This window comes from Saccharomyces eubayanus, chromosome XII (assembly GCF_001298625.1).
Source record: "Saccharomyces eubayanus strain FM1318 chromosome XII, whole genome shotgun sequence".
Taxonomy (NCBI): domain Eukaryota; kingdom Fungi; phylum Ascomycota; class Saccharomycetes; order Saccharomycetales; family Saccharomycetaceae; genus Saccharomyces; species Saccharomyces eubayanus.
Genome location: NC_030971.1, coordinates 487,505 through 508,278, shown reverse-complemented (window position 1 = coordinate 508,278; position 20,774 = coordinate 487,505). Strand labels below are relative to the sequence as shown.

The 20,774-nt window shown below is 42.1% G+C and overlaps 11 protein-coding genes across 11 annotated transcripts; 4 read left to right on the top strand and 7 right to left on the bottom strand.

Moving 5' to 3' along the window:
* Window positions 1–469: 469 nt before the first annotated feature.
* MDL1 (ATP-binding cassette permease MDL1) lies at window positions 470–2,539 on the bottom strand (the record flags this gene model as incomplete). Its single annotated transcript, XM_018366765.1, has 1 exon — window positions 470–2,539. One exon carries the CDS (start codon window positions 2,537–2,539, stop codon window positions 470–472), a length of 2,070 nt encoding a protein of 689 aa, XP_018220604.1.
* Window positions 2,540–2,903: 364 nt separating this feature from the next.
* SKG3 (Skg3p) lies at window positions 2,904–5,975 on the bottom strand (the record flags this gene model as incomplete). The annotated part of the gene is made up of 1 exon (XM_018366764.1): window positions 2,904–5,975. The coding sequence occupies one exon, from the start codon at window positions 5,973–5,975 to the stop codon at window positions 2,904–2,906; it is 3,072 nt and encodes a 1,023-aa protein (XP_018220603.1).
* Window positions 5,976–6,449: 474 nt separating this feature from the next.
* Window positions 6,450–7,208, bottom strand: EMG1 (18S rRNA pseudouridine methyltransferase; the record flags this gene model as incomplete). The annotated part of the gene is made up of 1 exon (XM_018366763.1): window positions 6,450–7,208. One exon carries the CDS (start codon window positions 7,206–7,208, stop codon window positions 6,450–6,452), a length of 759 nt encoding a protein of 252 aa, XP_018220602.1.
* A 328-nt stretch (window positions 7,209–7,536) lies between these two features.
* On the bottom strand, window positions 7,537–8,202 carry RPL37A (60S ribosomal protein eL37; the record flags this gene model as incomplete). The annotated part of the gene is made up of 2 exons (XM_018366762.1): window positions 7,537–7,796; window positions 8,196–8,202. The coding sequence occupies 2 exons, from the start codon at window positions 8,200–8,202 to the stop codon at window positions 7,537–7,539; spliced, it is 267 nt and encodes an 88-aa protein (XP_018220601.1).
* A 700-nt stretch (window positions 8,203–8,902) lies between these two features.
* On the top strand, window positions 8,903–10,396 carry TOS4 (Tos4p; the record flags this gene model as incomplete). The annotated part of the gene is made up of 1 exon (XM_018366761.1): window positions 8,903–10,396. The coding sequence occupies one exon, from the start codon at window positions 8,903–8,905 to the stop codon at window positions 10,394–10,396; it is 1,494 nt and encodes a 497-aa protein (XP_018220600.1).
* Window positions 10,397–10,606: 210 nt separating this feature from the next.
* On the bottom strand, window positions 10,607–13,021 carry SWI6 (transcriptional regulator SWI6; the record flags this gene model as incomplete). The annotated part of the gene is made up of 1 exon (XM_018366760.1): window positions 10,607–13,021. The coding sequence occupies one exon, from the start codon at window positions 13,019–13,021 to the stop codon at window positions 10,607–10,609; it is 2,415 nt and encodes an 804-aa protein (XP_018220599.1).
* A 267-nt stretch (window positions 13,022–13,288) lies between these two features.
* VTA1 (Vta1p) lies at window positions 13,289–14,326 on the top strand (the record flags this gene model as incomplete). The annotated part of the gene is made up of 1 exon (XM_018366759.1): window positions 13,289–14,326. The coding sequence occupies one exon, from the start codon at window positions 13,289–13,291 to the stop codon at window positions 14,324–14,326; it is 1,038 nt and encodes a 345-aa protein (XP_018220598.1).
* Window positions 14,327–14,619: 293 nt separating this feature from the next.
* Window positions 14,620–15,768, bottom strand: SAM1 (methionine adenosyltransferase SAM1; the record flags this gene model as incomplete). Its single annotated transcript, XM_018366758.1, has 1 exon — window positions 14,620–15,768. The coding sequence occupies one exon, from the start codon at window positions 15,766–15,768 to the stop codon at window positions 14,620–14,622; it is 1,149 nt and encodes a 382-aa protein (XP_018220597.1).
* A 625-nt stretch (window positions 15,769–16,393) lies between these two features.
* DI49_3696 (uncharacterized protein) lies at window positions 16,394–16,999 on the top strand (the record flags this gene model as incomplete). The annotated part of the gene is made up of 1 exon (XM_018366757.1): window positions 16,394–16,999. One exon carries the CDS (start codon window positions 16,394–16,396, stop codon window positions 16,997–16,999), a length of 606 nt encoding a protein of 201 aa, XP_018220596.1.
* Window positions 17,000–17,284: 285 nt separating this feature from the next.
* Window positions 17,285–17,944, top strand: TFS1 (Tfs1p; the record flags this gene model as incomplete). The annotated part of the gene is made up of 1 exon (XM_018366756.1): window positions 17,285–17,944. One exon carries the CDS (start codon window positions 17,285–17,287, stop codon window positions 17,942–17,944), a length of 660 nt encoding a protein of 219 aa, XP_018220595.1.
* A 219-nt stretch (window positions 17,945–18,163) lies between these two features.
* DI49_3694 (uncharacterized protein) lies at window positions 18,164–20,038 on the bottom strand (the record flags this gene model as incomplete). The annotated part of the gene is made up of 1 exon (XM_018366755.1): window positions 18,164–20,038. The coding sequence occupies one exon, from the start codon at window positions 20,036–20,038 to the stop codon at window positions 18,164–18,166; it is 1,875 nt and encodes a 624-aa protein (XP_018220594.1).
* Between the last annotated feature and the right edge of the window lie 736 nt (window positions 20,039–20,774).

The window sequence follows — 20,774 nt, the reverse complement described above, 5'->3', positions numbered from 1 at the left end:
ATTTGGTAAACGTATATACACATCCTATTTTGTGCTTTTTTGCGTTACGTCTATTTTATGGTTTTGAATTATACGCTGCAAATTTTCTTAAAGCACGTTAATGGTGTAAGCCATTTTGCAAACTATCCATCTAACAGTAAGCAATTTAGGGAGTCCTTAATATGCATGAAATAATACGAAGTCATTATTCTTCTATTTTAGCTAAGGATGGATATACAGTTTTTTCTATCTACTGTTAATTAATTGTAGCATAAAGGTATGTATAAACCTTAAAAAAAAAGGTTGTTATAAATTACACAAAGGTCTTGCTTCTGTGGTGAACCTATTAGGATTTTGTTCTCAGCGGTCATAGTACGATGTCTGATAGTGTTTCAACACACGAAATCATGAATGGGTAGCGCCTGTAAATAAAATGGGTTTATTCCTTGCCAACTCTTTATACTTCTTGAGCTTGCACTATATGTTGTTATTATTTTTTCGAGGTTGCTGTTTCTTCCTTTCCTTCGTCATCCTGCTGTTCAGCAAGTAGGGCATTTAATTCACTACTGGGAATGGAAATCAAATCTTGGAATGAACCAGTTTCGACAACAGAACCGTGTTTTCCCAGTACAATGACCCTAGTGCTGTGTTTTATCGTAGAAAGTCTATGTGCTATCGATATTGTTGTTAGCCCTCTGTTTACACGTCTTTGAAGATTTTTGGCAACGACCTCTTCACTTTGAGAGTCAAGGGCACTTGTTGCTTCATCCAAAATGAGAATAGCGGGGTCTAACAAGAATGCTCTAGCTAATGCAATCCTTTGCTTTTGACCACCAGATAACTGTGCACCTCTAGCACCGACCATAGTTTGCAAACCATCTGGGAAATTGGCTAAGAACTTGGTACAGTTAGCTTGCCCAATGGCACGTGCGACACGGTCTTTCTGTTCCGCAATTTCAGGTGGAATGCAGTAGAGAATGTTGTCTAGAATAGTGCCATTGAAAAGTAGTGGCTCTTGCTGCACGTACCCCATCAATCTTCTGTATTTCCTCAGGTTAAAGTTTCTAATGTCTTCATCACCGAAATCAATCGATCCTGCAGTTGTATCATAATATCTGAGCAAAAGAGAGGCAATCGTTGATTTACCACTTCCTGATGGACCTACAGCGCAGACATGTTCACCAGGTTTTATAGTGATATTCAAATCCTTAAAGATTTGATGTTTGGGCCGAGTTGGATATGTGAACGATACGTCTTTAAAGACAATAGGTTTGTGTGCCAAAGACACTGGATCCTTCCCAATAGTCGGGCGAATTAGCGGTTTACGATCATTCAATTCGAACACTCTAGCTGCTGCACCGGCACCTTTCATAAGCTCCGAGTAGAAGCTGGATAAACCAAATAGTGAGCTTCCGGTATACACAGCGTACATCATAAAACTTGTTAGCTCACCAACTGTCATAGCACCGCTCTGAATCATGTTCGTTCCGACCAATAATAACGATAACATTGCTGCATTACCCACCAGTCCCGTACTTCCGAAGAACAAACCAGAAGTAACAGCCTCCTTCAGACCGACATGAAAGACGTTTCTAACTTCTTTTGCGTAACGGCGGACTTCATTTTTCTCACCACCGTATGCTTGAATTGTTCTTGTAGCATTCAGCTGCTCTTCTGCTACTTTTGTTAACCCACCTACAGAAGTTTGTAGTTGTCTTGATAAATTTCGTATTTTTCTACCATATATCAGCGCCATGGCACCTAATGGAGGAGCCAGAACCATCATGACACAAGTTAATTTCCAAGAGAGGAAACTCATCATACCAAAACCGACAAACCCTTGAATGATTGCTCTTGCTCCATCCGAGACGTTCTGTGTGACAGATTTTGCCACTATGGAAGCGTCTGACGATAGTCTTGAAATTAAATCACCGACACGATTGGTATCTAAAAATGTTGCATCTTGGTCTAAAGCAGCTTTCATCGTTCTTGTTCTTAGTCTTGCGACTAGTCGTTCACCGGTGACTTTCAAAATGATTATTCTACTAGCGTTAGCGATTGCGCCGATTAAGAACACAGCCCCTAGAGCTGTAAAGAACTGCCTCTTGGTTAGACCATAAAGCTTGTTATCTTTTGTTTCTTCTTCGTCTTCTTCGTCGTCATTGTGGGAAGCTAAATCTAATAATTTACCTATGACGGAGGGTACAGCCATACTAACTGAACTCGAAATAAGAATTAAAAGAAGAGCAAGTCCGATGTATCCGGATTCTGGTTTGGATAATACAAACAACCGTTTGATATCTTTGAACCCTGATGATTTTGAATCTGCATCGGATAGTTTCAAAGTAGGTGAACCAGAGCTAGCAGACTTCTTTCCATTTGTAGGGCTTGACTGGAAACGAATTGTTTGAAACATCAATGGCTTCCTGTGAGGTATAGTCGGTCTTGCCCTTATCTTTGGGTACACTATGGGTCTAATTAACGGTTTAGTCAAGTATAGTGCCCTTGATGATGAGAATTGCCTTCGCAACATGTTTGGACCATTGAAAAGACGTATCATTCTTGTAATCCCTTTATCCTTCCTCTTTTATAGTCTAGTATCCTTCTGCTAATACGCCTCTCATGTAAGTAATACCGTTCACTTAGTTCGAGTATATATCTATGAGTATATTCAATATTAAAATTTCAACATATATAAATCATGGTACTGTAGTCTCGGCTCGATGCGCCTAAACGAAAGCGAGGCGACAGCGACAGCAATAGGCTTGTGAACTAATATTTATACGCATAGAAAATAAAAACAAAGCAAGAGGGAGTGAATAAGGATTATTTTCATAGATCCTATGGATAAAATAATACATATATTGAGAAGTACATAGAAATGGTTAACAAAAAGAAATGGAAATAGTGGAAACGGAATTGAACTAGTTAGAATATGGGTTAGTTGATGTGTTATTAGGTGGCATAAACTGTGAAAATCCGCCTGGTGTGACACGTGGCTTTGTGTGATTATTGATCTTTATAGGAGGATTAGAGCGGCTATCTTGTATGTTGGGCTGTATTATTGGTGCTGGGCCTCTACTATTTATTGGTGCTTTATTATTCGGATATCTCATATTTTGGGGTTGTTGCTGTGATGGGTATAACGGATTCTGGTTGTTAATGCCCCGGTAAACATCGTTTCTCAGAGGAAGCAATTGTGCTTGTTGCGATTGTTGTGAGGGAGCGAAACGCTGTTGCGGAAATTGGGGATTATTAATTGGCGAGTTCCCGCTCTGATGCATAGGTTGAGTGGTCAATGGGCCCGTTCTTATATTGACCAATGGGCGGCCAGAGGGATATGACGCCAAAGGCTGTGAGGCGTTGGTTTGTAAATTTCTGTTAGCATATGACGGAGATTGCGGTCCTGTATGAGGTGCTTGCAATTGTTGAGATTGTTTCGTTTGATATTCAGTACCATTTATCATATTTTGGTAGGCGCCTCCATTTGAGGTGAGCTGTTTCAAATTCGTAAACAGAGAAGAATGAGGTATCTTCTCATTCCTGCCGCTGACAGTAAATTTCTCAGTTTCCGTTGGGTTTATCTGTGTACTGCTATAGTTACTTGATCCTGCATCCTGGTTATCAGAGAAGTCAAATTCATCCGTAGTGTATCTACTTTCCGTTTCCAGCATTTGGTTTTGTTCCATATAGTCAGGATCAAATACGTTTGCTTCTCCGAAATCCAGATTACGTTGGTCATCAGGTAAGGTGGTAGGTGAATCAGTACTAATGTCTAAGTTCAAATCCGTTACTAAAGAATTATCCTCTGATTTTTCATTTAGAGCCTCTGAAGACATATTGCCTACTCCCATATTGCTAATCTTTCGGGAAAGCTCTTCAAACTCTCCTAACGATCCCATATACTCATTTCTTGAATATCTATTATCCTCTACCCTTACAGGTGACGATAGACACGTGTTGATTGTGCTCTTGGATTCTCTCACATTACCTATTTCAAATATCTTACTTTCAGCGGATGTTCCAACATATCTCTCATAAGGACTTCTACATTCGCTTTCAATTCGATCGTTGACATCTAAAGTTTGTGGCTTAGGACTTAAATTAGCCTCGGATTTACCAAATGGCGAAGTAGAGTATTTGTCATAAAGAGCAGATAAGTCAGGCGCATTAGCCAGTGGTATATGCTTGTCTTCCGGTGTCGTGGAAAAGTTGTTGGAAGAGTCCGCTTCGACTTCTTCCGTACTTTTGAGACTTGAATCCGTGATTTCAATCTTCAGACCCGATGTCAAGCTTCTATTCGTATTCTCTTGATTGAGCATCCCAGATGTCATTGGAGTGGTAAAGCTATCCTTGAAGTTGGTGATAGCGCTGGATTGAGTGGATAAAGAATCACTGATTTTTGAGGAGTTGTCAGGCACAGACAAAAGGGTTTGTTTCGCAGAGGCGACATGAGAATTCACAGAGTTAGGTGAATCAGCATCATCAGTTAACGCTAATGTGGAACGAGTCTTAATATTAGGGTTTTCTAAGCTCTCTAACTGGCTTGCAGGAAGTGAATCGTACCCATCAAACAACTCTACCGAGCTAATTGCTGGGGATTTTGCCATGGCTGATGTAGTAGGTACGRACTTGGTGCCACAGCCTTTGTAACCCTTATTTAGCTTCTTCTGTAGTAATTGAACGATATTACTTCTCCATTCAACAGCATTCCAATGTGAATAGTTCTTATCTTTAGTTAACGATACAACATCATCCACTTGCAAATAATGTATATGAGGCAGCGTTGGCAAAGCAAACAGTAAAGAGCCAGGGTCGACTCTATTGGCAATAAGGCCTTTTGGTCTCCCATATAAGTAGAAAGCATTCATAGCTGGGATTAAGAATCGAATAATAGTATCATACCCAGGAACACCTTGGTGTTTTTCAGGCATGATGAAGATGTTGGTCTCCTGAGGTTCCTCATGTTTTTCAAAAGAAACCAGCCCTTCCAACTTTATTATTGTAGAAGTGTCAATCAATATCGGAGAGGAGGGATATACAGCATACAAAGCCTTTGCATCCACAACAGTAGTCATGGCATTTGATTTTTTGGTTTTCTTGTCATTTTCATAAAAGCATATTGAACCTTTTAAATTTTTCTTTTTCTTGTTGGGTTGTGGAGAAATCACTGCGTAACAACGCTTCCATGGCATACCTGTACCAAATCTTACGCTAACCCAGTCTTCGTAGGTAAATTTTGTATCTGCCATAACGACCTTAATATCACCAAGCTTAACGCCTCTACTCGAAAGAAACGACCCTGTGTAAGCCTCTTGTAAAGCAGTGAACTCGAATAGACTTAACCTAATTGCTGCATTCCAATTTTTGAACGATTCTGAATTTCTAAATTTTAGAAAATATCTGTTTTTTAAAGTTGTGGAAACAACGAGAACATTTTCTAAATCACTTTTATTACTTTTGTTGCCTCCCGTACTGGTAACATCATCATTCGCATCTAGACTTCTTACCGAAGCATCTGTAAAATTGATGAAAGTGGGTCTTGATGCAATTTTCTTCAGGTTTGAATCCTCTTTATTTGTCTTCGAGCTTGAAAGCTCATTAGCATCCCATAAGGCCAATTGGGTACCTAACAGGACACCATAGCACTCTTCCCATTGACGGGCAGCAGGTGTACCGTCCGTTTTTAAATCATGCAATATCAAGAGAATTCCATAGTGGTATCTCCTGTGAGCCTGCGCAGAAAGTAAAGTAACAATCGGTACTAATTCTGGAGAGATGTCACCATTAATAGAGTGTTCTTGGGGAAGATTCAATGTGGGGCTTCCAGGACTGGATGATGAGCTACTGAAGAATCTTGATGCAGATACAGTTAAATTTCGAAGCCCTTGGTCGACTTTAGGAGAGCCTGGAGCGGATGGACTGTCATCGTTCTTGTAAACTTTTGGGGGAGCAGGTAACTTCGGAGACTTAGTACCAGAGAAGATTCTTTTCATCTTCAATATTATCTTCTTGGTTTTTTTTCAGTTATTATTATTAATGTTATTTATGAATGTGACTTTTGCTTTCTTTGGATTTTCGTTTAGCGAATATCGTTAAGTGAGAATAAAGACAGGAAAATAATTCAGGGTGAGCAAGCCGTCTAAAAAATGATGCGCACTAATTAATCAGCGATTCAGTGTACTGTTCTATTTTTCGGAATCTTTTCCAATGACCTCCTGTCTATTGCTTCTCGCCAAGAAATGCTGCCATGTTGTTGTTACTGACTGTACTGAAATTTTGTCCACCGTTCAGGGTCCGAATTAGGTGAAAGCGTTCAAGACTGAGCCTCGTTCAGATGACTTTCGAGACATGGTTGCCCGTTGGGAAGAACAGAGGTGCGGTTGGTAGTTGGTTTTGTAACTCGGTTATTTCTATGTAGTATATGGACGATTTATTATACAAAGAGCATGCCAAATGGGGTTTGAGCACTATAAAATATTCCAAGCATCTTCTGCACCGTGACAAAACTTAGAACATGCAACTGAAGCGGACAATGGGTAGTTGGACAGACCGACTTTTTCGTCGACGTATTCATCTGCGAAATTATCTTTACCTCTTGCCATTGCACCGACAAAGACACATATACTTTCATCGTCGTCTAGTTTTTCAATGTAATCTTGGACACGAATGACGGGGGCGTCAAAGGATAACGTTACTTTACGGCATTTGGTAGGTAAATGGTCGGTAATAGGGTTTTTGATGACTTTTAGTAATTTTTCTTCAGAATTTACGGATCTAATAGATAGTTTATGTAGTAATTGGACCATTAAACCTGAAAATCTTTTGAAAGTTCTTGGTATACGAACGGTAGGGTTAACTTCAACGAGAATGCCTCGGCTTGTCTGGATGTAGACTTGCAATTTCCCAGCTTTGTTGATTGGAGAATCCAGTAAAGTTAAAAGACATTGGTGGGTAATATCAGGTCTTGCTTCACTAATGTCTCTACCCATTTTTTTCAACAAGCCTTGGTGGTCGTCACAATTCAATAGAACATATTTGTCACCACCAGGCCCATTAGAAGATATTTTGTGTGTCTCGAGAGAGGCCATAGCTAACACCACGATCATTCTTTTGGAAATCTTGTCCTTTGATGTCAAGACGGCAGGTGTTTGTGGAACTAAAGAAGCCGGTAAAGCCCTTTGTTCACCGCTTTTAAGAGCATCTCTAACTCTGGAATCTTCAACCATAATCGACAGGCTTCTTGATGGTGGATATGTTATACTATGTCTTCACTATATTCTTTTAATGAAAAACTGTTGGTAAAAGCACTTTACGACATCTCTCAATAATTCATCGGGCAATAATTTTTCACTTTTTTCCAGTCACGAAATACGAAACAGCAATATCAAATTGCATATTAACTATCAAATATATTATATTATGAAGATACAGATATACTGTTGAAAAACGAAAAACAGCTTTTTAGCTAATTGTTTAAATTTTTTGGTGGTTGGCTATTATATAAGGTCTCTAATTATTGAGTTTTCATTTAAAAAATAAATCTTAATTCAGAAATTAAGCAGAAGCCTTAGAAGCAGAGCCGGTTTGGAAACCGTTCTTGAATCTTCTTGAGACGTGTTTCAAGTATCTCATTCTACCAGTACCAGTAGTGTGTCTTCTTTTAGCCTTGGCAGCCCAGTTGTGGGATCTAGTCTTAGCAGCTGGATAACCACAGGAGGAACAGGTCTTCTTTTGAACATGGAAAGAACGACGACCACATCTGTTACACAGAACGTGGGTCTTGTTGTGACGCTTACCGAATGAAGGAGTACCCTCTGTTTAAAATACAATCATAATTGTTAAAGAACAATTCGATTAAACTTGTTAGTATATTTTGCTTTATTCCATTGTTATATTTTAGAGTGACTGTTACGACGCCATTGATAAAAGTGAATGATTTGAAAAAAGTTGTTTTCTCGAGCAGATACACATCTTATGGTTGGCTCTTTGTGAGCAACTTTTCCTGTTCAATAGCTGTCTTTTTTGATTATTAACATCTTTTGATTTGCATATTCGTTTAATTATGTCTACTTTATCATCTAACCATATTGACTTGAACCATAGTGAGTCTTCCTCTTTATGCCTCTTTTATCATATATGCCATTTCTTTCCTATTTTTATCACGGTCGTCACGAACACGTTCACAGGTCTGATTTCAGTATTCTAGTACATACTACCCATCTTTGTCTATATTATTTGTATGGTGTTTTAGCGAATATCTCCTAAAATGCAAACACTTTGAAATTTAATAGTACCCTCATATAGAGCATTTCCCTTCATGCAGTTGTAATTATTGGTGATCAGAAAGTTAGCAAGAGGTGAGCAGGTACAACAGAGAAAGCCTCGCCTTCCCAGCCCAGTGTGGTTCTTTCCCTCCGCGGCCCTGGAGGACCCCCGTAATAGAGCCCTTCTCACGGACCTCTTCCCTCTAGAAGGAAAAGCCTCCCTGCCTACCGCCTGATCTTCAGCCTACGACCATGTGCGTCGCTGTTTCTTTCCAAACACTGAGAAAAGCATTTTCAAGTTTTTCCTTACAAATTTACCTCTGTATTTTTACGTGGGTGACTGGGTGTAATTTAAACGTGCAGATGTACTGATGCAAAGGAGGAAATGTCTTCCTTTTTTCGATTAAACGCGAAAACGCGAAAAGGTCCCGTGGTCTTTTATTAAGAGATTCCATTTTAATTTTGTTTCGTGTTTCGATGAGAATAAACAACGATAGTCAAAAACAAAATAGCTTCATCAATGGCGAGTCTGGTCTGTTTTTTTTACTTACCAATTGACAAGTAGCTTTGTTTCAGTCTTCTATATCTTTTCGCATACACTGTTTTTGAACTTCTATTACAACACACTAAGGGATAATAAATATTCACAACAAGCCATGAGTTCTCAATTTCCTTTATCGTCACCATATAGGACAGCGGATTCACATGTAAAGGATCCATACTTTCCATCTTCTAGTTTCAACCAGCACACTAAACTACCATCGCCAAGTCATGTGCAAACTGGTAAAGCTGTACCAAAAACCATTGGGAATTTCTCCAAAGTTGATTATCCAACTCCATTTCCTTCTTCTAGTATAGGAAGAATTTCATCCCCTGTTAGGTCAATTGATGTTGATGCTATTCCTTCTTCTCCAGCCTTCCGTGCGCCGATGGAAGAGGCATCGCCCAGATTATCTCCCAGGCTTTCTTCTCCTTTAAGACACGTTAAAGTCATCAATGCTGAATTAGATCCTACTAAGGCCAGCACCATTACTGTTGGGCGTAATAGTTCGCAGTGTGACGTTGCGCTTTGTAAGAACAAATTTATATCAAGGATTCACGCCGATATTTCTTACCTTCCTCAAGCCAATGAACTGAAGATTCATTGTGTCAGTATGAATGGTTTAATTGTGATATATCGTAAGAAATTCGATTGTTATCTCTTAAGGGACACTGAAGTATCAAATAACAATGAGAACGTTTATAGACTTACACCCAGGTTCTCAATCGAAGAGAGCGTAAAGGAAATTCAAGACGAAGACAAATCTGTTAGTTTTACGCTGGAAGGTGGTGACACCGTTTACATGCCATATAACAAAGGCATCATGTTAGATTTTAGACAGGTTTTGCTTCGTGTTTCACTGAAGAAGATGTGGTCTTATCCAGAGTCGACAGGATTAGAAAAGCAAGCTGAAAACGAAAATGAGAGGAAACATATGGGAGGTATAAGGAAGCATCCATTAATATTTTCTAAAGCCCCATCCGAGTCCCCCAAGAAAATACTAAAGAATAACACCAACAAACATACAGCCGGTGATGATTCTGGTGTCGCTGAAAGAATGTTAAATCATTTTTTGAACTCAAAATCATCTTCGATTTCCTCTGTCTCTTCTGCTGAAAACAATGAGCAGGTTTTTAAACAGGATTCATTACCATATGAAAAAATCCCTGTGGTTATAAAAAAGCAAAAGCTAAATAAGAGCGTTTTATCTTCAAAACCGAAAAAATCAGTAAAAGAGACTTTGGATGAGTTATCTGGGAGAAACGTGGATGTTATGAATTTACAACATATTTTGACAAATCACCTGGCTTTTGCGAACGTTCAACAAACACCATTATTCCAGTTACAACAGGTTAACTCGCAAATTTCTGAATTGTCAAGAGACGAATTGCGTACGATCTTGAGCGACGCGAAATGTGTTGGTGTCATTTATCGTCACGGTAAAGATGCCGCTGGTAAACCATTAGACGAAGAATATTTCTATGATTTGGAAAATGACGATGACTACGAAAGAAGAAACTTGGTGAGTTCGTTGAAAGGCGGAAGAACTGGTTTAAGATCTTGTAGAAGGACGCATAAACAGTATTTTTGGAAAAAACCAGCTAAATAAGAAATATTTTCTCTACTACAAATATCGCAAGAACAAAAAAAAAAAAGAAAAAAGGAAGAAAAAAAGAGCAAGCTTCATGTATCATGCTTGCGCACTTAAAAATTTTGTAAGAATACAGGTATGTAATAAAATAAAAGTAAATAAAGCACTAAAATAAAATATCTTAAAAAAAAGAACGGCATAAAGGAAAGAACAAGGGCATCTACGCTCTCACGAAGCATGCTTTTTTAAGAAATCTTGCATTTCATCGGTATCGATATCTTGCGGGTCTTCGGATGATATGGCTTGCAACAAACCGTCAAGCATATCATCCACTTTGTTTTCATCAATTTTCAAACATAGGGACAACACTCTTCTAAATTTATTCTCTAATTCTGATTGTTTGGTACTAATTGTGTGCAAGACATTGCTTAAGTGTTTATCATTCCTCTTGTATGCGTTTATTCTTGCTTTTAGTAAAACGGTAGGTGGTAGCATAGAATCGATTTTTTCCATCGGAATTTGATTTCGTATTTGTTCCATTATTTGCTCTTTGGACTCTGATTCTAGCAATTTGGAAATGTCACCATCATAGTCCGTTTGTAGTTTTTCCTCCAAGAAATCTGAAATGAGCTCTACTTTGAATGGCTCATCTGCATCGTATTCACTGGACTCCCAATCAATACCCGAACTTTCGTCTGTAATAATTCCCAGCTTTTTGCTTTCCTCCCTAAAATTTGCTTCTTCTTCTTCGATGCCAGACTTCAAATTAGTCAATTGCTCTTGCATTAATGAGTATTCGTCTTTCAGTTGTTTTACACTTGCTAATTGATCTCTTGAACTAGCCAGGTTATCTCGTTGTTCATTCAACTCTTTATGGAGATTTTCTAGTTTTTCGTTATATTGTATTGTCTCAGACTCGTAGTCTTTTGAGATAGAGTTTAGTAAATTTTGAACTTCATTAATTAACGACGTCGTTTCAGGGGGGTTTTTCAGTAGTTGAGTCCTTATTTTTTTGTTGCTTCCGTCGTTTTGGCTATCAGAATCTTCCTTGGACACCATATTAGAGTTTTTGTCATCGCTGTTGTTATTTTGTAATTTTGAAGTACCTGCCCCAAAATCCACAGGTCTTAAGCCCGACTTGTTTGCAATAAATGGGTCTGCACCGTAGTCTAATAAAGCATCTACTATCGAGATATTTCCTAATCTTGCCGCAATATTCAAACAAGTATCACCATTAGAGTCCTGGGCATTAAGCATGTTAGTTATTATCCATTTCAAATCCAGATTTTCTAGAATTGAATCCCTCTTTTCTCCTTTTTCGTTATCGCTCTTATTCCCACCATTATCACCACTTTTAATGGGTCTGTTTTGTTTCTTGACGATCCATCCCATCAAAATATCTAAGTAATATTTAGCAGCAGACGAACAACCGGCCATACCAGATGTAATAATGATATGATGTAAAATTGTTCTACTCATCGAGTCTTCCAAGATTAAACATGGATATAGGTAATCCAAGAGTGCCTCAAAAGTTCCAGAATCATAATTATTGACTGATTTGACAGCTTTCACTAGACAAGACTCCCCCATATTATCACCGTATAATCTGTTTGAGCCATGCTTGACTAAATTTTTCACCAGTTCTAGGTTCGCTATCGAAGTCAACCAATGCAATGGAGTATTCCCATGTTCATCGACGGGAATATTTAGATTTAATGGGGTGCGAGGAAAAGCGTCATTAACCTCTTGGAAAACACTGTCAAATGAAACATGCTGCTGCTGCTGTTGGCCGGAGCTTCCCTGTTGCAAATTTCTAGCAGTGTTTTCATTATTTGAAGATGCGGGCATTTCTTGGATCTCTGGGAATAATAACCGTTGAAGGAACGCCTCCAGTTTCATCTTTTGTTCGTTATCGTTTACAATTGGAGAAGGTGATGTCTTCATAATTTTCAACGGATTGTTCAAGAATTCAGGAGTCAGGTCATGAGTGAATGCAACGATAGGTCCAGCCGTCCTCTCGTTGTTATTTGCGTCATTGTTGTTGTCACTGTTACCGCTGCCGCTGCTCTTATCGTCATTGTTGGTGTTAACTGTGGCAGCAGTAGGAGTCGTGCCACTTTCCGCCTCTATCGCAGAAGTGTCTATTTTCAACTTTTTCAACGGAGAGCCCAATTCCCTTTGATCATCGGAATTTACCTCCGTATCTTGTAAATTATTGATCCTTTTGAAACTGGCACTATTTGTGGTGTTCTCGTTTTTTATATTGTTCTCTATTTCTTTAATATGTTCAGGGTCCTCTTCATCCTGATCTGTTTCAGCCTCTTCAAATTCAAATGCGTCCTGGAACAAGCCAAACAGATTTAACATGTTCAATAGTTCCAAACATTTCTCTAACTCTATCCATAACTCACCTTGGTCGTTTGTAGTCACAACAATCCCATAATGCGCCAGTAATCTATCTCTTTCCTCATTAGTGGGGAATTTATCGGGGTTTGTTTCATTTATATTTCCTGTATCATGATACTGCTGCAGAATAGGTAGGAAATGTTTCAGGAGGAAATTACCAGTCTCGGAGTCTCTAGTCAGCGTCAATGGGATCTCATTATGAGGTCCCAAGTATCGCACCACTTCTTCCAACGCCATCCTCTCGAGAGGTATATTATCTTTTTGCGTAACGGTTTTTTTTTTTAACCTTTGCTGAGTTTGTTCTAATGGTTTTAATGGTGCTTTTTCGTTGTTGTTTTTTTTTGTTATTATGGATGAGCGTTGAAGAAGGATAAAATGAAGAAAAAAAGTAATATTTGGCGAATGGCCTTATCAAATAGTAGAGTAGCTGAGAAAAGAGTAGTTTATATAACTACCGAAGGATTGGGTTTGGTAGCTTGAGGCTGATTTTTATATTGTGAAGTAATGTCAGTAACAAATGTAGCCACTAGGGTAGTTGCTACGGCGAGAGATTTTGACAAAGTTGGATTAGGGATCATCGGATACTATCTTCAGTTATACGCGGTGGAATTGATACTAAGTGAAGATGAACGGTCGCAAGAAATGACTGGACTAGCCACGGGGCTGCTGGATACGATTGAAGGGTTCAAAAAGGAAGTTAGCGGTGAAACTCAAGCAGAAAACAGTGACAAGAGTATACAAGTCATGAATACCCTAATACATGACCAAGAAAAGGCTAAGGTGTACATGCTCAATTTTACAATGTCACTGTATAATGAGAAACTAAAGCAATTGAAAGATGGGCCCTGGGATGTTATGTTGAGAAGGTCGCTTTGGTGTTGTATTGACTTATTTTCGTGTATATTACACCTTTGGAAGGAAAACATAAATGAAGCAAATGTAAGTGCTTTGGAGAAACGAATAAAATACTGTAAACTTTATTTGAGTAAGCTAGCCAAGGGTGAGATTGGACCTGGAGATGAGAAAGAGCTGGATTACACTGACTTTATAGACGACAACGAGGAGACAAAGGATGAGGAAGTTGATCATTTGATAAACAATTTGAAAACTGATAACAACGAGCAGACAAATGATGAGGAAGTTGGTCATTTGATAAATAATTTGAAAACTGATGACATCAAAACAGAAAAAGAGTGTTGGGAAGACCAAGTAAACTCTGATGAGCCAGGAGACGACGTACCCGAATTCATTGACGATTCCGATAGCATAGATGGAGAAGAACCGAAACGCGGCAAGAGTGAGGGGTCGTATATACATGACAGCAAACCGGAAGTCAAGCAAAGGGAGGTGCCGCCGCCTTCCCCATCACCGGCGCACAAATCGTATTCAAAAGACGAGTTGGCCAACATCATGGATAAGTCCAGTAAGATTGAGCAAATCCAAAAGCTTGCTAAATACGCTATAAGTGCACTAAACTACGAGGACCTGCCCACGGCCAAGGATGAGTTGACCAAGGCGTTGGAATTGCTCAACTCGATTTGAAGAAAAAGGTGTAGTAATTAGGTTATTGATCCGTTGAAGGAGATATATATTAATATTAACAGTTACGTAGAAAAAAATGTTAAGAGAAGAGAAAAAACAATAATCCTGTATAATGCAAAAGAAAGTTGATACAAATTTGGGTCGAGAAAAGTGAGTCTATATCATGAATATGGTGGTGTTGTGTCCATGCATCGAATACGATAAAATGTACATGTTAACTTGTGTTGAGCAAATGAAAACATGGGGGGGAGGGGGGGAAAAAGAAAGTCGAAGACGGGGAAACTCTTAGAAGCTTAGAATTTCAAGGTCTTTGGCTTTTCCCATGGGTATTCTTGGTTGGTGAAATGACCGTAAGAAGCGGTTGGCAAGTAGATTGGTCTGGCCAAGTCCAATTCCTTGACCAATACACCAGGTCTCAAGTCGAAGTTCTTCTTGATGATGGCGATGATTTCCTCGTCGGACTTGGTAGCAGTACCGTAGGTGTCGACGTGCAAGGACAATGGCTCGGCAATACCGATGGCGTAGGAGAATTGGACTTGAACTCTCTTACACAGACCGGCGGCAAGCAGAGACTTGGCGACCCATCTAGCAGCGTAAGCGGCGGAACGGTCGACCTTGGAGTAGTCCTTACCAGAAAAGGCACCACCACCGACGGAGGAGGCACCACCGTAGGCATCGACGATGATTTTTCTACCGGTCAAACCAGCATCACCCTGAGGACCACCGATAACGAATCTACCGGAGGGTTGGATGAAGTACTTGGTGTTTTCGTCCAACATGTCGCTTGGGATGACTTTTTCGATGACCTCGGACTTCAATTGGGCTCTTAKGTCCTCGGTGGAGATGTCATCGGCGTGTTGGGCGGAAACGACGACGGTGTCGATTCTTTGTGGGACCCATCTGCCGTGGTCGTCCTTGTACTCGACGGTGACTTGCGTCTTGGTGTCTGGTCTCAACCATGGCAAGGAGCCGTCTCTTCTAGCGTCGGCCATGACCATGTTCAGCTTGTGGGCCAACAGAATGGTCAAGGGTAGACCTTCTGGGGTCTCATCGGTGGCGTAGCCAAACATGATACCTTGGTCACCGGCACCGATGTCTTCCAGGTCCTTCTCTTCGTGCACACCTTGGGCAATGTCCGGAGACTGCTGTTCGATGGCGACAAGAACGTTACAGGTCTTGTAGTCGAACCCCTTGGCGGAGTCGTCGTAACCGATCTTTTGGATGGTGTCTCTGACGATCTTCTGGTAGTCCAGTTGCGCCTTGGTGGTGATTTCACCGAAGACCATGATCATACCGGTCTTAGCAGCGGTTTCACACGCAACTCTGGAGTGAGGGTCCTCGGCCAAACAAGCGTCCAAGATGGCGTCGGAGACTTGGTCACAGATCTTGTCTGGGTGACCTTCACCGACGGATTCAGAAGTGAATAAAAATGTACCGGCCATGTTTTCGTTTTATCGTTTGGTATCCAAGGGTATATTCCTGCTTTTTCTTCTACTCTACGCTTTCCAGAAAACCAAACTTGCAAACAGACAGATACACAAGACTACATCCAGACGGCCAGATCTCTGCCATTAAGTACCAAACGGAAAACTTTTTCCTCTTTTCATCTTTCAGTGACTCTAGACTGAAAAACTACCATGAAACGTTACAATTTCCTCGAAACAAGACCGAAAAAGAAACGCAGGAAGAAGAAAAGGCAAGCGCCACCACAGTTTTCGCGCTGCCAAGAAAAAAAATAAAAAACACTAACAGTAATAATAATAATAAAACTATTCCGTGCAACGTGACAGCGTCGACAAACCAGTCCCCGGCCCGTCAGAAGTGACCAACCGAGAAGGCACCGGAACGTCCGTCTTAGACCCGTTTTCGGCGTTACTTGCCTGTTTTAGGACAGCCCACCACCTAGAGAGAACAATATGACGCTTTTGTCTTCAGGGCAGGACTGGCAGGCACGAACATGTATAAAAGAGCGTACTGGCTTGCGTGCTTGCTTGCTTGAGGAGAAAGAGACTCACCCAGTAGTAGGTCTGTCAATTACAACCCGTACGCATTTCAGTATAAACAAGTATGTCTAGTGCCATTATTGCCAAGTTGGACAAAGAGGACGTCGCCAAGGACGTCGTCAAGGACCTGGAGTTCAAGCTGCTAGGAGAGCTGTCTGTTTCGTACGCCGCTACAAACGATGTCCAATTGGGCAACGCCATGGCGATGGAGGCCACGCAGAGCGCCCCTACCGTCACTTTCACGCCCTTCGACAGAGGTCAATTGGCCGTCGGCGATAAGCTGGCGCTGCTGATGACCGACCCGGATGCGCCCTCTAGGACGGACCACAAGTGGTCCGAGGTCTGCCACTACATTGCCACGGACATCCCCGTCGAGTACGGGCCCGGAGGCGAGATTGCCATCTCTGGCAAGGGTATCGTGAGAAGCAACTACATCGGGCCCGGCCCACCCAAGAACTCCGGATACCACCGGTACGTGTTCTTGTTGTGCAAGCAGCCCGAGGGCGTGGATTCTGCCACCTTCACCAAGGTCGACAACATCGTCTCGTGGGGGTACGGCACTCCCGGTGCGGGCGCGTACGACTACATCAAGCAGAGCAATCTGCACTTGATCGGCGCCAACTACTTCATGGTTGAGAACACGACCGTCGACTTCAACTACGACATGTGATGTGGAGTGAGGTCGTGCTACCCGTATCTACAGTATACATGTTTACATACACATAAGTATATATATTTCTGCCGAACGGTATTGTTTTTCTCGCACTTTGGTTTTCATCCCTTTGGATCTCATCTGCCTTTTAAGGGATAGAGGGGTTGCTGAGAGAAGCATCTTGAATTGTGTATAAAAAGGGGCGTAGAGACGACACATACGTACACACACGTACACACACATCAACACACACACTATCTCTCTCTCTCTCTCTCGCGCACAAAGCACCGCAACCAACGCATAATGAACCAGGCAATCGATTTCACCAAAGTCAGCATCGACTCTTTCAAGAAGCACGGCATTCTGGAAGACGTCATCCACGACACAAGTTTCCTGCCTACAGGGATACTGGCCATCGAGTACACGTCTAATGCCCCAGTGGCCATGGGCAATACGCTGTCTACCGACAAGACGCAGTCGAAGCCCCAATTTCAGTTCACTTTCAACAAGCAGATGCAAAAAAACACGCCACAGGCGGACGTGTACGTCCCCCAAGATGACGACTTGTTCACTATGGTAATGACCGACCCAGACGCTCCTTCCAAAACAGACCACAAATGGTCCGAGTTTTGCCACCTGGTCGAAAGCGACCTGAAGCTGCAGAACAAGTCCACTCACGAAACTTCCGGGGCCACGGATTTCTTTGCATCCGAATTCAACTCCGCAGGCTCGAGGACCCTGATAGAATACATGGGTCCCGCCCCACCCAAGGGCTCGGGCCCACACAGGTATGTTTTCCTCTTGTTTAAGCAGCCCAAGGGCGTGGACTCGTCCAAGTTCTCCAAGATCAAGGATAGACCCAACTGGGGGTACGGCACCTCTGCCACTGGGGTCTACAAATGGGCTCAGGAAAACAATTTGAAGCTTGTCGCCTCCAATTTCTTCTATGCCGAAACTAAGTAGGATACATATGATTACCTATGCTCTATACATTAAACTCTATATTCCTCACTCACTGTTTGTATTTTTTTATGTTTTCGGAGCCTTTGTCGTCATTAAAGGTTTAAGCCGAAGTATGAAAAAAAAAAACCAACGTAAATAGGATAACTGTAAAAAAGGGTGTATGAGTTTATAAAATGTTTATAATAGTTGGTTATATATGTATAGATGTAAACGCCTTCCTCAGCCAAACAAAGCCTTTACCAACTCCATGTAGACGCCAATTTGGAAATCGTCTAGTTTCAAGCGGTTCAATTCAGGCGCCACGACAATCCCCGCGTTGTCCATGGAGTAGTGGGACATCATATCCTGATACATCTCCCACTCGAACTTGTTAGAGTCGTAAAACTTGGAATCAATAGACAAGTTGTTCGGTATAGCACAAAGCCAAATTCTTGTCTTGTAAAATTTGAACAGTTCTTTGATCAGGTCTCTGAAATCATTCCGCTCCTGGCAAATATAATAAAACGTCAATTTTTTCCTATCGAATTGGAACTCCGCGTTTAAGATTTTGATATTCAATCCGCCGCTTGAGTTGTTATTGTTCAGCGATCTCAGTTTCAACTGAGCAATATGGAGCGCCTTCAACTCATCTTGGAACTTGTTGTGCAAATTTGTGGAGGATTCCCACGGGGTCGCAAATCTCAAAACCTGTTTTGATGGGATGATCAACTGTGTTAGTTCGATGATGTCGTACAGTTTCGGGTCCAGTTCGCGAGGAACAGGTTTACCATTGGTCGTGTCGATCAGGGTCTTTACGAATTGGTCGTTAGGGAAGTGTTGCGAGTTGCTCGTGATAAGGGAATCGAAATGTATTTTTTTCTTCAAGAAATTGACGAATAGAGCCAAGTTAACATCCACGACCGGTTCCACCACTAGAACCAGATCTTTACCACGGTCTCCATCAATAATGACCAAGTCGCCTCTTTTCAGGACAAGCGTGGCGGTTTGTGGTTTGGAAAGTAGTTCGAGCTTCCCGTTTTTCAATGAAACCAGCACTAAAGGTTTATAGTGTAAATGCATTGAAGTGCTGTTGCTGGCCTTGGCCCCAGACGAATTGTTGGAAGCGTCGTTGGAGGTGAACGCATCCGACTGAGGGTTGTAGTTTAAATTACAATTTTTCAAAAAATTCAAAAACTCTATAATTCTGGAATCGGCGGCGGAGGCACCATTGCTCTGCAAGGTTTCCTTGATGGCGTCGATGAATCCGTAGACTTTTTCACTAGCAAAATAATTGGACCCGCAATCAAGATACAAGTCATGCAGTTCCCTCGACGACGTCAAGTTCTTACCATCAACGACCGTCAGCCCGGTGTCATTGGAGTTGGCTGGTGGCGGATGCATATTGACCACAGGCTGGGTGTTGCGCCGAGCATTGAAAGATGATGAATACGGTTGGCGCTGCGCATACTCGGAGGGAGCAGTGTATGGCACTTGCAATGACGGATTGTTGTGGCTGTATACGGGCCGCGTATATTGCGGTTGCTGAACGGCGGCGGCGTTACCATGAATCAATGTATCGGCAATGTAGGAGGATCTTCTTCCCGGGTCGAAAATGCTCTGCTGCTGCAGCTGCAGCTGCTGCGTCTGCTGATGCGGGTAGTACTTTTGAGCGTTATCGTTTAAGGGAGAGACCAAATTGTTGGGCGAGGCGTTTACCACGTTCAAGTGGTCCTGCTTGTACGTATTCCTCTCCTGTGCCGGGGAGCCGTTGAACTCAAACGAGAAAAGGGACAGGTTGGGCCCATTCCTGCTAGAAATCCTCTCGTGCTGTTTCCCGTCATCGCCCGTGAAGGCGCTAAAGGACGCTCTCTTGGTGTTTTTCTGTCCCAACAGAGACTGCTTGTCCTCCCTGGGGCCGATGTACCCGTTAATGAAGTCCACTCGGGAGCGTGGGTGGGCAGCGGCAGCACTCTTGTCGTTGAAGTCTGTCAGCTTTCCGGGCAAATCCGCTAGCGAGTTGCCACTGTTGTTCTTGAACAGCAACTTATCGTAGTAGTTCCTCAACTCCTGATTGTCGGAAATACTCGTGGTGCTGTTGATCGAAGGCAGCTCCATGGTGTCGTGCGTTTGTATATGTGTGTATATGTGTGTATGTGTGTGCTCTGCTGTTGTGCGGTAGGGCTTCCCCTCTATGCCATTGTTCTTTTATTGTTTATATACTGTTTCAGCGATCCCCGCGTGTCCTGCCCCTGAAACGCCGGCGTAAGACCCCTTGGGCGTGGGGAAGGGGCCAGGGCAGTTAGCAGGTGGGCTCGAGCCGGCTTGTAATCAGCTAACTGGCGAGTGAGGTGTGTGCAGCAGCTCTACATGAATGTGACTTGCACACTACTTCTCCAGCGCTGCCCTTCCGTACACATCCACCGAAGCCAATGGGCTGTACGATGCGGCGCCACTACGACGCACGAAGAAAGAAAAAGGTCAATCGCCTTGAGTGACCCCCGGCTATGTATGCACTGGGCCACCGCTCTGCAGCTGGACCCGATGGGTCTGACAGCGGCCGGCTAATGCTTGCTTCTTTTGCGTTATTCTTGTACAGGACCACCTAAGTATGCAAAAAACGAAGGTGCGCTTTTTCTATGGTACGAAAGAGTGAAAAGTGGAAAAGAAAGAAAGTTCGATGGTAGCGCCGGTCCGTAGATTAACGACGGTACAGGCAAGACTACAGCTCTCGGACCGCCCAATGTGTTGAGGACGTACGCGAGTACACACGCCTCACTTGTGTTGCAAACTTATATACATGCTCAAGACTTTTTATGGTTGCAACAACTGATCCTGGTTTGATTTCATGTTT